Genomic DNA, 12,818 nt, shown 5'->3' with positions numbered 1-12,818 from the left:
CACACTCACAGACACACACACACTCTCTCTCCGTCTTCCTTTTAAGACCCTCTCGTTGTTGGGTCTGCAGGTCGTTAGTCAACGTAATTACTTCCTCAAACATTTAATGTAGACTAAGTGAAAACAGGACTAAACCAGGACACAGTTCCATCAATCCATCCTGTTGGTGTGGTTTCTGTTCACTGGTGATGACATTGTGAATGTGGCCTATGAATTACATTTGACATGCCATGTAGTTTTAGAAAATGTTTGACTTACTTTTGAATGCTGGGTACATGGGTACGGTGTTAGTGATGAGGACTGCATCAAATTTGCCGTCTTGGGTCGGAGCCAGCTCTAAAGATACAACAATAAATGGTGGAAAACCAGTGTTTTATTTATGTTATCTTTATTTAACTAGGCAAGTCAGTTAAGAACAAATTCCTATTTACAATGACGGCCTAGGAACAGTGGGTTAACTGCCTGTTCAGGGGCAGAACAACAGACCTTGTCAGCTCGGGGGTATGAACTTGCAACCTTCCGGTTACTAGTCCAACGCTCTAACCACTAGGCTACCCTGCCGCCCCAAAATGTGCCGCCCCAAAATGTTAATGTACAGTACCATTTAGATTGCTTCATGTCCTGTTACTGCGTTGTAAACTATACTACAGTCGTGGCCAAAAGTTTTGAGAATGACACAAATATTAATTTCCACAAAGTTTTCTGCTTCAGTGTCTTCAGATATTTGTGTCAGATGTTACTATGGATACTGAATTATAATTACAAGCATTTCATAAGTGTCAAAGGCTTTTATTGACAATTACATGAAGTTGATGCAAAGAGTCAATATTTGCAGTGTTGACCCTTCTTTTTCAAGACCTCTGCAATCCACCCTGACATGCTGTCAATTAACTTCTGGGCCACATCCTGACTGATGGCAGCCCATTCTTGCATAATCAATGCTTGGAGTTTGTCAGAATTTGTGGGTTTTTGTTTGTCCACCCTCCTCTTGAGGATTGACCACAAATTCTCAATGGGATTAAGGTCTGGGGAGTTTCCTGGCCATGGACCCAAAATATCAATGTTTTGTTCCCCGAGCCACTTAGTTATCACTTTTGCCTTATGGCAAGGTGCTCCATCATGCTGGAAAAGGCATTGTTTGTCACCAAACTGTTCCTCGATGGTTGGGAGAAGATGCGTTGGTACCATTCTTTATTCATGGCTGTGTTCTTAGGCAAAATTGTGAGTGAGCCCATTCCATTGGCTGAGAAGCAACCCCACACATGAATGGTCTCAGGATGCTTTACTGTTGGCATGACACAGGACTGATGGTAGCGCTCACCTTGTCTTCTCCGGACAAGCTTTTTTCCGGATGCCCCAAACAATCAGAAAGGGGATTCATTAGAGAAAATGACTTTACCCCAGTCCTCAGCAGTCCAATCCCTGTACCTTTTGCAGACTATCAGTCTGTCCCTGATGTTTTTCCTGGAGAGAAGTGGCTTCTTTGCTGCCCTTCTTGACAACAGGCCATCCTCCAAAAGTCTTCACCTCACTGTGCGTGCAGATGCACTCACACCTGCCTGCTGCCATTCCTGAGCAAGCTCTGTACTGGTGGTGCCCCGATCCCGCAGCTGAATCAACTTTAGGAGACGGTCCTGGCGCTTGCTGAAGCTTTCTTCACAACAATTGAACCGCTCTCCTTGATGTTCTTGATGATCCGATAAATGGTTGATTTAGGTACAATCTTACTGGCAGCAATATCCTTGCCTGTGAAGCTCTTTTTGTGCAAAGCAATGATGACGGCACGTGTTTCCTTGCAGGTAACCATCGTTGACAGAGGAAGAACAATGATTCCAAGCACCACCCTCCTTTTGAAGCTTCCATTCTGTTATTCAAACTCAATCAGCATGACAGAGTGATCTCCCGCCTTGTCCTCGTCAACACTCACACCTGTGTTAACGAGAGAATCACTGACATGATGTCAGCTGGTCCTTTTGTGGCAGCGCTGAAATGCAGTGGAAATGTTCCATCTGATCACTCTTCATAACATTCTGGAGTATATGCAAATTGCCATCATACAAACTGAGGCAGCAGACTTTGTGAAAACGTATATTTGTGTCAATCTCAAAACTTTTGGCCACGACTGTACATGAACCGGTTGCATCAGCTGGGAGTTCCAAAGGTGGTCTTGAATGCGAAGTCGAATGTGGTGTTAGAACCAGGCGCACGTCAAGCTGGTGCAACCAGTCGCTGGTCAACCATAAGGGATCTGACAGGAGAGAACATGGAGGACGTACGTGGAGGGTAGAGGAAGGCGAAGGAGATCTGTTTGTCCGCCTTGTAGTTGGAGCAGGATTGGCTGAAGCCCGGAGGGATACGGATGTCAGGTCTGACACAGTTAGTCAGATGCTCTGGTAGAGGGGTTACTTCTACCTGGAAAACACAATCACAACATTAGACCACTGTAGACTGTAGTCAACATTAGACCACTGTAGACTGTAGTCAACATTAGACCACTGTAGACTGTAGTCAACGTTAGACCACTGTAGACTGTAGTCAACGTTAGACCACTGTAGACTGTAGTCAACGTTAGACCACTGTAGACTGTAGTCAACGTTAGACCACTGTAGACTGTAGTCAACGTTAGACCACTGTAGACTGTAGTCAACGTTAGACCACTGTAGACTGTAGTCAACGTTAGACCACTGTAGACTGTAGTCAACGTTAGACCACTGTAGACTGTAGTCAACGTTAGACCACTGTAGACTGTAGTCAACGTTAGACCACTGTAGACTGTAGTCAACGTTAGACCACTGTAGACTGTAGTCAACGTTAGACCACTGTAGACTGTAGTCAACGTTAGACCACTGTAGACTGTAGTCAACGTTAGACCACTGTAGACTGTAGTCAACGTTAGACCACTGTAGACTGTAGTCAACGTTAGACCACTGTAGACTGTAGTCAACGTTAGACCACTGTAGACTGTAGTCAACGTTAGACCACTGTAGACTGTAGTCAACGTTAGACCACTGTAGACTGTAGTCAACGTTAGACCACTGTAGACTGTAGTCAACGTTAGACCACTGTAGACTGTAGTCAACGTTAGACCACTGTAGACTGTAGTCAACGTTAGACCACTGTAGACTGTAGTCAACGTTAGACCACTGTAGACTGTAGTCAACGTTAGACCACTGTAGACTGTAGTTAGACCACTGTAGACTGTAGTCAACGTTAGACCACTGTAGACTGTAGTCAACGTTAGACCACTGTAGACTGTCAGTTAGACCACTGTAGACTGTAGTCAACGTTAGACCACTGTAGACTGTAGTCAACATTAGACCACTGTAGACTGTAGTCAACGTTAGACCACTGTAGACTGTAGTCAACGTTAGACCACTGTAGACTGTAGTCAACGTTAGACCACTGTAGACTGTAGTCAACATTAGACCACTGTAGACTGTAGTCAACGTTAGACCCATAGACTGTAGTCAACGTTAGACCACTGTAGACTGTAGTCAACGTTAGACCACTGTAGACTGTAGTCAACGTTAGACCACTGTAGACTGTAGTCAACGTTAGACCACTGTAGACTGTAGTCAACGTTAGACCACTGTAGACTGTAGTCAACGTTAGACCACTGTAGACTGTAGTCAACGTTAGACCACTGTAGACTGTAGTCAACGTTAGACCACTGTAGACTGTAGTCAACGTTAGACCACTGTAGACTGTAGTCAACGTTAGACCACTGTAGACTGTAGTCAACGTTAGACCACTGTAGACTGTAGTCAACGTTAGACCACTGTAGACTGTAGTCAACGTTAGACCACTGTAGACTGTAGTCAACGTTAGACCACTGTAGACTGTAGTCAACGTTAGACCACTGTAGACTGTAGTCAACGTTAGACCACTGTAGACTGTAGTCAACGTTAGACCACTGTAGACTGTAGTCAACGTTAGACCACTGTAGACTGTAGTCAACGTTAGACCACTGTAGACTGTAGTCAACATTAGACCACTGTAGACTGTAGTCAACGTTAGACCACTGTAGACTGTAGTCAACGTTAGACTCATAGACTGTAGTCAACGTTAGACCACTGTAGACTGTAGTCAACGTTAGACCAATGTAGACTGTAGTCAACGTTAGACCACTGTAGACTGTAGTCAACGTTAGACCACTGTAGACTGTAGTCAACATTAGACCAATGTAGACTGTAGTCAACGTTAGACCACTGTAGACTGTAGTCAACGTTAGACCACTGTAGACTGTAGTCAACGTTAGACCACTGTAGACTGTAGTCAACGTTAGACCAATGTAGACTGTAGTCAACGTTAGACCACTGTAGACTGTAGTCAACGTTAGACCACTGTAGACTGTAGTCAACGTTAGACCAATGTAGACTGTAGTCAACGTTAGACCCATAGACTGTAGTCAACGTTAGACCACTGTAGACTGTAGTCAACGTTAGACCACTGTAGACTGTAGTCAACGTTAGACCCATAGACTGTAGTCAACGTTAGACCACTGTAGACTGTAGTCAACGTTAGACCCATAGACTGTAGTCAACGTTAGACCAATGTAGACTGTAGTCAACGTTAGACCACTGTAGACTGTAGTCAACGTTAGACTCATAGACTGTAGTCAACGTTAGACCACTGTAGACTGTAGTCAACGTTAGACCAATGTAGACTGTAGTCAACGTTAGACCACTGTAGACTGTAGTCAACGTTAGACCACTGTAGACTGTAGTCAACGTTAGACCACTGTAGACTGTAGTCAACGTTAGACCAATGTAGACTGTAGTCAAAGACCACTGTAGACTGTAGTCAACGTTAGACCACTGTAGACTGTAGTCAACGTTAGACCACTGTAGACTGTAGTCAACGTTAGACCACTGTAGACTGTAGTCAACGTTAGACCACTGTAGACTGTAAAAGACCACTAGACTGTAGTCAACGTTAGACCACTGTAGACTGTAGTCACGTTAGACCACTGACTGTAGTCAACGAGACTGTAGACTGTAGTCAACGTTAGACCACTGTAGACTGTAGTCAACGTTAGACCAGTAGACTGTAGTCACTGTTAGACCACTGAGACTGTAGTCAGTTAGACCACTGTGACTGTAGTCAACGTTAGTGTAGTCTGGTTGACTGTAGACTGTAGTCAACGGACCACTTAGACTGACCACTGTAGACTGTAGGTCAACAACGTAGACCACTGTAGACTGGTAGTCAAAACGTTAGACCACTGTAGACTGTGTCAAGTTAAACCACTGGACTGTAGTCAACGTTGGAGACCACTGGAGACTTTAGTCAACGGGTTGGAGTTAAAACTTACAGGAGACTGTCCAGGAACGTTGGAATTAAAACCACTGAGAGACTGTAGTCAACTGTTTGACCACTGTTTAGACTGTAGTCGTCCACAGGGGCATAGACTGTGGAGTAGTCACTGTAGACTGTATCAACAGTTAGACCACCATGAGACTGTAGTCAAGTTAGACCATGAGACTGTAGTCAACAAGACTCTGGAGACTGATATTCAATAGTGATATGGACATAGTTACAACCCTTCACTGACATGTCTATGTAATAACATGTTAATACCAGCATTGTTGTCTGCTGTAATTAGTGTTATTACCAGGTATTAGACTATACTCAACATAAGAGCCAATGTGGACCAGACCACTTAGAGTGTAGTCAACTTAGACCACTGTAGACTGTAGTCAACGTTAGACCAATGTAGACTGTAGTCAACTGAGAGAGAGAGCTAGACCACTAGTCAACGTTAGATTAAGCCACTGTAGACTGAGTCACAGTGACCAGGTTATAGCCTGTTACAACGTTAGACTTTCAATGTAGACTCTAGTCAATTTTAGACCAGAGTAGACTGTAGTCAAAATCAATAACTGTTCAACGTTCCACTGTAGACTGAGTCAACGTTAGAAAATGTAGACTGTAGTCAGGTTATAGCCACAGTAGACTGTCAAAGACATCTTATAATCTCTGCAGAAGCAAGAGGACAACGTTAGACTCATAGACTGTAGTCAACGTTAGACCACTGTAGACTGTAGTCAACGTTAGACCAATGCAGACTGTAGTCAACGTTAGACTCATAGACTGTAGTCAACGTTAGACTCATAGACTGTAGTCAACGTTAGACTCATAGACTGTAGTCACTGACAATACACTAGATCAGGTCTCTCCATCCCTGTTCCTGGAGAGATACCCTCCTGCTCTCCAGGAACAGGTTCGGAGTTAAAACCTACAGGAGGGTATCTCTCCAGGAACAGGGTTGGATTACAGACCTACAGGAGGTCATAGGTCAAAACACAGGAGGGTAGGTCTTTAGGAAATATAATAACAGGAGGGTATCTCTCCAGGAACAGGGTTGGAGTTAAAACCTACAGGAGGGTATCTCTCCAGGAACAGGGTTGGAGTTAAAACCTACAGGAGGGTAGGTCTTTAGGAACAGGGTTGGAATTAAAACCTAGAGGAGGGTGTGTCCTGTTTGACATACCTGTTTAGAGACTGTGTAGGACGTCCACAGGGGCATAGACAGTGAGTCACTGTACCCACTGATATAGTCACTGTGGTGTAGGATGCTGTATTTAGTACGGAACAGAACTGCAGGACGACCATGAGGGAGGTTCTTGCTGTCTGGAAGAGAAGACCATCATCCTAAAAGCTGGTAACAAGACTCTGGAGAGGATATTCAATAGTGATATGAGAAATAGGACATAATTACAACCCTTCACTGACATGTCTATGTAATAACATGTTAATAACAGCATTGTTGTCCGCTGTAATTAGTGTTATTACACAGGTATTAGCATTACTATTACTCAGGCATAAGAGCAACGATGTTGACCAGAGAGAGACGTACCATCGACAGCTTGCCTCAGTCTCTGATTAAGCTCTTCCACTTTGTTCTGTAAGAGACAGAGCCACAGTGACTCCAGGTTATAGCCTCTTACAACGGGGACTTTCAATGCTCTCTGCCCTCTATTTTTTGAACGCAACTGCAAAAGATTTGAAGGTGAAAATCTCTTGCAAAGACATCTTATAATCTCTGCAGAAGCAAGAGGACTTCACAGACAGAAATAAGAAGAAGAGGGAATCGAACAAAGCAAAGCATGAGAACGTGTAACAGCAGCTATGGATTACAGAGACAACAGTCAGTGGCAGACACAGAAACCAGTTTAGACACGTAAAATACACAACATGTAGTAATGCCCAGTGCTACAGATATCAGTGAGGTCATAGGTCAAACACACACGCATTACAGATCAATATAATAACATGTAGTAATGCCCAGTGCTACAGATATCAGTGAGGTCATAGGTCAAACACACACACTATACAGATCAATATAATAACATGTAGTAATGCCCAGTGCTACAGATATCAGTCAGGTCATAGGTCAAACACACACGCTATACAGATCAATATAACAACATGTAGTAATGCCCAGTGCTACAGATATCAGTCAGGTCATAGGTCAAACACACACGCTATACAGATCAATATAATAACATGTAGTAATGCCCAGTGCTACAGATATCAGTGAGGTCATAGGTCAAACACACACACTATACAGATCAATATAACAACATGTAGTAATGCCCAGTGCTACAGATATCAGTGAGGTCATAGGTCAAACACACACGCTATACAGATCAATATAACAACATGTAGTAATGCCCAGTGCTACAGATATCAGTGAGGTCATAGGTCAAACACACACGCTATACAGATCAATATAACAACATGTAGTAATGCCCAGTGTTACAGATATCAGTGAGGTCATAGGTCAAACACACACGCTATACAGATCAATATAACAACATGTAGTAATGCCCAGTGCTACAGCTATCAGTGAGGTCATAGGTCAAACACACACGCTATACAGATCAATATAATAACATGTAGTAATGCCCAGTGCTACAGATATCAGTCAGGTCATAGGTCAAACACACACGCATTACAGATCAATATAATAACATGTAGTAATGCCCAGTGCTACAGATATCAGTCAGGTCATAGGTCAAACACACACGCTATACAGATCAATATAGCAACATGTAGTAATGCCCAGTGCTACAGATATCAGTCAGGTCATAGGTCAAACACACACGCATTACAGATCAATATAATAACATGTAGTAATGCCCAGTGTTACAGATATCAGTGAGGTCATAGGTCAAACACACACGCATTACAGATCAATATAACAACATGTAGTAATGCCCAGTGTTACAGATATCAGTGAGGTCATAGGTCAAACACACACGCTATACAGATCAATATAATAACATGTAGTAATGCCCAGTGCTACAGATATCAGTGAGGTCATAGGTCAAACACACACGCTATACAGATCAATATAATAACATGTAGTAATGCCCAGTGCTACAGATATCAGTCAGGTCATAGGTCAAACACACACGCATTACAGATCAATATAATAACATGTAGTAATGCCCAGTGCTACAGATATCAGTGAGGTCATAGGTCAAACACACACACTATACAGATCAATATAATAACATGTAGTAATGCCCAGTGTTACAGATATCAGTCAGGTCATAGGTCAAACACACACACTATACAGATCAATATAATAACATGTAGTAATGCCCAGTGCTACAGATATCAGTCAGGTCATAGGTCAAACACACACGCATTACAGATCAATATAACAACATGTAGTAATGCCCAGTGCTACAGATATCAGTCAGGTCATAGGTCAAACACACACGCATTACAGATCAATATAATAACATGTAGTAATGCCCAGTGCTACAGATATCAGTGAGGTCATAGGTCAAACACACACGCTATACAGATCAATATAATAACATGTAGTAATGCCCAGTGCTACAGATATCAGTCAGGTCATAGGTCAAACACACACGCATTACAGATCAATATAATAACATGTAGTAATGCCCAGTGCTACAGATATCAGTCAGGTCATAGGTCAAACACACACGCTATACAGATCAATATAATAACATGTAGTAATGCCCAGTGCTACAGATATCAGTCAGGTCATAGGTCAAACACACACGCATTACAGATCAATATAATAACATGTAGTAATGCCCAGTGCTACAGATATCAGTCAGGTCATAGGTCAAACACACACGCTATACAGATCAATATAATAACATGTAGTAATGCCCAGTGCTACAGATATCAGTCAGGTCATAGGTCAAACACACACGCTATACAGATCAATATAATAACATGTAGTAATGCCCAGTGCTACAGATATCAGTCAGGTCATAGGTCAAACACACACGCATTACAGATCAATATAATAACATGTAGTAATGCCCAGTGCTACAGATATCAGTCAGGTCATAGGTCAAACACACACGCTATACAGATCAATATAATGACATGTAGTAATGCCCAGTGCTACAGATATCAGTCAGGTCATAGGTCAAACACACACGCATTACAGATCAATATAATAACATGTAGTCTTTTTCTTGAGATGCAGAAATCATTTGGATTTACTTTATTGAAGCAAATATCAAGTTGCTATAAAAACCTGAAGCTTCAATATCAGTCTGTCTACGGCTGTGAAAGCCATAAACATACAATCTCATTCTAGTTCTGTGGTGGGAGCCATAGAGATACATACAGTTTCTATATCTACAGTTTCTACAGTATCTATATCTACAGTTTCTATCTCTACAGTTTCTACAGTATCTATCTCTACAGTTTCTACAGTATCTATCTCTACAGTTTCTACAGTATCTATATCTACAGTTTCTACATATCTATATCTACAGTTTCTACAGTATCTATCTCTACAGTTTCTACAGTATCTATCTCTACAGTTTCCACAGTATCTATCTCTACAGTTTCTACAGTATCTATATCTACAGTTTCTACAGTATCTATCTCTACAGTTTCTGCAGTATCTATCTCTACAGTTTCTACAGTATCATCTCTACAGTTTACAGTATCTATCTATTTCTATATCTACAGTTTCTACAGTATCTATATCTACAGTTTCTACAGTATCTATATCTACAGTTTCTACAGTATATATCTCTACAGTTTCTAGTATCTATAACAGTTTCAGTATCTATCTCTACAGTTTCTACAGTATCTATCTCTACAGTTTCTACAGTATCTATATCTACAGTTTCTACAGTATCTATCTCTACAGTTTCTACAGTATCTATATCTACAGTTTCTACAGTATCTATCTCTACAGTTTCTACAGTATCTATATCTACAGTTTCTACAGTATCTATCTCTACAGTTTCTACAGTATCTATCTCTACAGTTTCTACAGTATCTATCTCTACAGTTTCTACAGTATCTATCTCTACAGTTTCTACAGTATCTATCTCTACAGTTTCTACAGTATCTATCTCTACAGTTTCTACAGTATCTATCTCTACAGTTTCTACAGTATCTATCTCTACAGTTTCTACAGTATCTATCTCTACAGTTTCTACAGTATCTATCTCTACAGTTTCTACAGTATCTATCTCTACAGTTTCTACAGTATCTATCTCTACAGTTTCTACAGTATCTATCTCTACAGTTTCTACAGTATCTATCTCTACAGTTTCTACAGTATCTATCTCTACAGTGCTACAGTATCTATCTCTACAGTTTCTACAGTATCTATATCTACAGTATCTATCTCTACAGTGCTACAGTATCTATATCTACAGTTTCTACAGTATATATCTCTACAGTTTCTACAGTATCTATATCTACAGTTTCTACAGTATCTATCTCTACAGTGCTACAGTATCTATCTCTACAGTTTCTACAGTATATAGCTCTACAGTTTCTAAAGTATCTATCTCTACAGTTTCTACAGTATATATCTCTACAGTTTCTACAGTATCTATCTCTACAGTGCTACAGTATCTATCTCTACAGTTTCTACAGTATCTATCTCTACAGTTTCTACAGTATCTATCGCTACAGTTTCTACAGTATCTGTCTCTATAGTAAAACAGTATCTATCTCTATAGTGATACAGTATCTATCTCTATTGTGGTACAGTATCTATCTCTACAGTATCTATCTCTACAGTGATACAGTATCTATCTCTACAGTGATACAGTATCTATCTCTACAGTATCTATCTCTATAGTGATACAGTATCTATCTCTATAGTATCTATCTCTACAGTGATACAGTATCTATCTCTACAGTATCTATCTCTATAGTGATACAGTATCTATCTCTATAGTATCTATCTCTACAGTGCTACAGTATCTATCTCTATAGTGATACAGTATCTATCTCTATAGTATCTATCTCTATAGTGATACAGTATCTATCTCTACAGTATCTATCTCTACAGTGATACAGTATCTATCTCTACAGTATCTATCTCTATAGTGATACAGTATCTATCTCTACAGTATCTATCTCTATAGTGATACAGTATCTATCTCTATAGTGCTACAGTATCTATCTCTACAGTGATACAGTATCTATCTCTATAGTGCTACAGTATCTATCTCTACAGTGATACAGTATCTATCTCTATAGTGCTACAGTATCTATCTCTATAGTGATACAGTATCTATCTCTACAGTATCTATCTCTATAGTGATACAGTATCTATCTCTATAGTATCTATCTCTACAGTGATACAGTATCTATCTCTACAGTATCTATCTCTATAGTGATACAGTATCTATCTCTATAGTATCTATCTCTACAGTGCTACAGTATCTATCTCTACAGTATCTATCTCTATAGTGATACAGTATCTATCTCTATAGTATCTATCTCTACAGTGATACAGTATCTATCTCTATAGTACTACAGTATCTATCTCTACAGTGATACAGTATCTATCTCTATAGTGCTACAGTATCTATCTCTACAGTGATACAGTATCTATCTCTATAGTATCTATCTCTAGTATACTATCTCTATAGTGTGATACAGTATCTATCTCTATAGTATCTATCTCTATAGTGATACAGTATCTATCTCTATAGTATCTATCTCTACAGTGATACAGTATCTATCTCTATAGTGCTACAGTATCTATCTCTACAGTGATACAGTATCTATCTCTATAGTGCTACAGTATCTATCTCTACAGTGATACAGTATCTATCTCTACAGTATCTATCTCTATAGTGATACAGTATCTATCTCTATAGTATCTATCTCTACAGTGATACAGTATCTATCTCTATAGTGATACAGTATCTATCTCTATAGTATCTATCTCTATAGTGATACAGTATCTATCTCTATAGTGCTACAGTATCTATCTCTATAGTGATACAGTATCTATCTCTATAGTGATACAGTATCTATCTCTATAGTGATACAGTATCTATCTCTATAGTATCTATCTCTACAGTGCTACAGTATCTATCTCCATAAGAGCTATGCTGTTCTGTAGCTGACCTTGTCATCACAGCTGCAGCCTAAGTCATCGGTCAGAGTAATGATGGGACCTGAGATGGTGGGTTTAGACACCTCCTCTGGCACGGTGGGCTTGTGGACCGGGCTCTTCAACAGGTGGTTCAGACTGCCATGAGTCCCGTTGTTAGGGGCAGGGTTCAGGCCAAGCAGGTCTATTCCATGAAAACGGACAATAAAGTATTGTATTGTTACGATTACAGTAAGATCTCAAGTCAATGCAACACAACTTCACTGTCCATAACGTATGAGTTTGGGCTGATGAGTGCTACTGTATGCCTCCCTCAAGTTAAAAAACAATAATGAAGATGCCTTACCACACATGACATTGTATAGTTCAATGTTTTCAAAAACTGGCACTTTGGTCTTGAATTTAAACATTGGTCCATATCCAAAGAAAATAGTCTAAA

General features: G+C 40.4%; 1 protein-coding gene across 1 annotated transcript in view; it reads right to left on the bottom strand.

Annotated features, from left to right (window-relative positions):
* Positions 1-216: 216 nt before the first annotated feature.
* The window catches only part of LOC118381333 (ectonucleotide pyrophosphatase/phosphodiesterase family member 2-like), a 39,726-nt gene continuing 27,124 nt past the window's right edge, over positions 217-12,818 (bottom strand). The window contains exons 18-23 of the mRNA XM_052504032.1: positions 12,726-12,813; positions 12,394-12,563; positions 6,860-6,905; positions 6,494-6,633; positions 2,277-2,412; positions 217-336 (exon numbers count right to left, since the gene is read on the bottom strand). Coding sequence (XP_052359992.1) covers positions 239-336; positions 2,277-2,412; positions 6,494-6,633; positions 6,860-6,905; positions 12,394-12,563; positions 12,726-12,813 — 678 coding nt within the window. The 3' untranslated portion in view covers positions 217-238. The remainder of the gene's footprint in view (positions 337-2,276; positions 2,413-6,493; positions 6,634-6,859; positions 6,906-12,393; positions 12,564-12,725; positions 12,814-12,818) is intronic.

The sequence above is a fragment of the Oncorhynchus keta genome, unplaced genomic scaffold (genome assembly GCF_023373465.1).
Source record: "Oncorhynchus keta strain PuntledgeMale-10-30-2019 unplaced genomic scaffold, Oket_V2 Un_contig_18645_pilon_pilon, whole genome shotgun sequence".
NCBI classification, from domain to species: domain Eukaryota; kingdom Metazoa; phylum Chordata; class Actinopteri; order Salmoniformes; family Salmonidae; genus Oncorhynchus; species Oncorhynchus keta.
The sequence above is the reverse complement of the archived record's forward strand: the minus strand, read 5'-3'. Positions and strand labels throughout refer to the sequence as shown.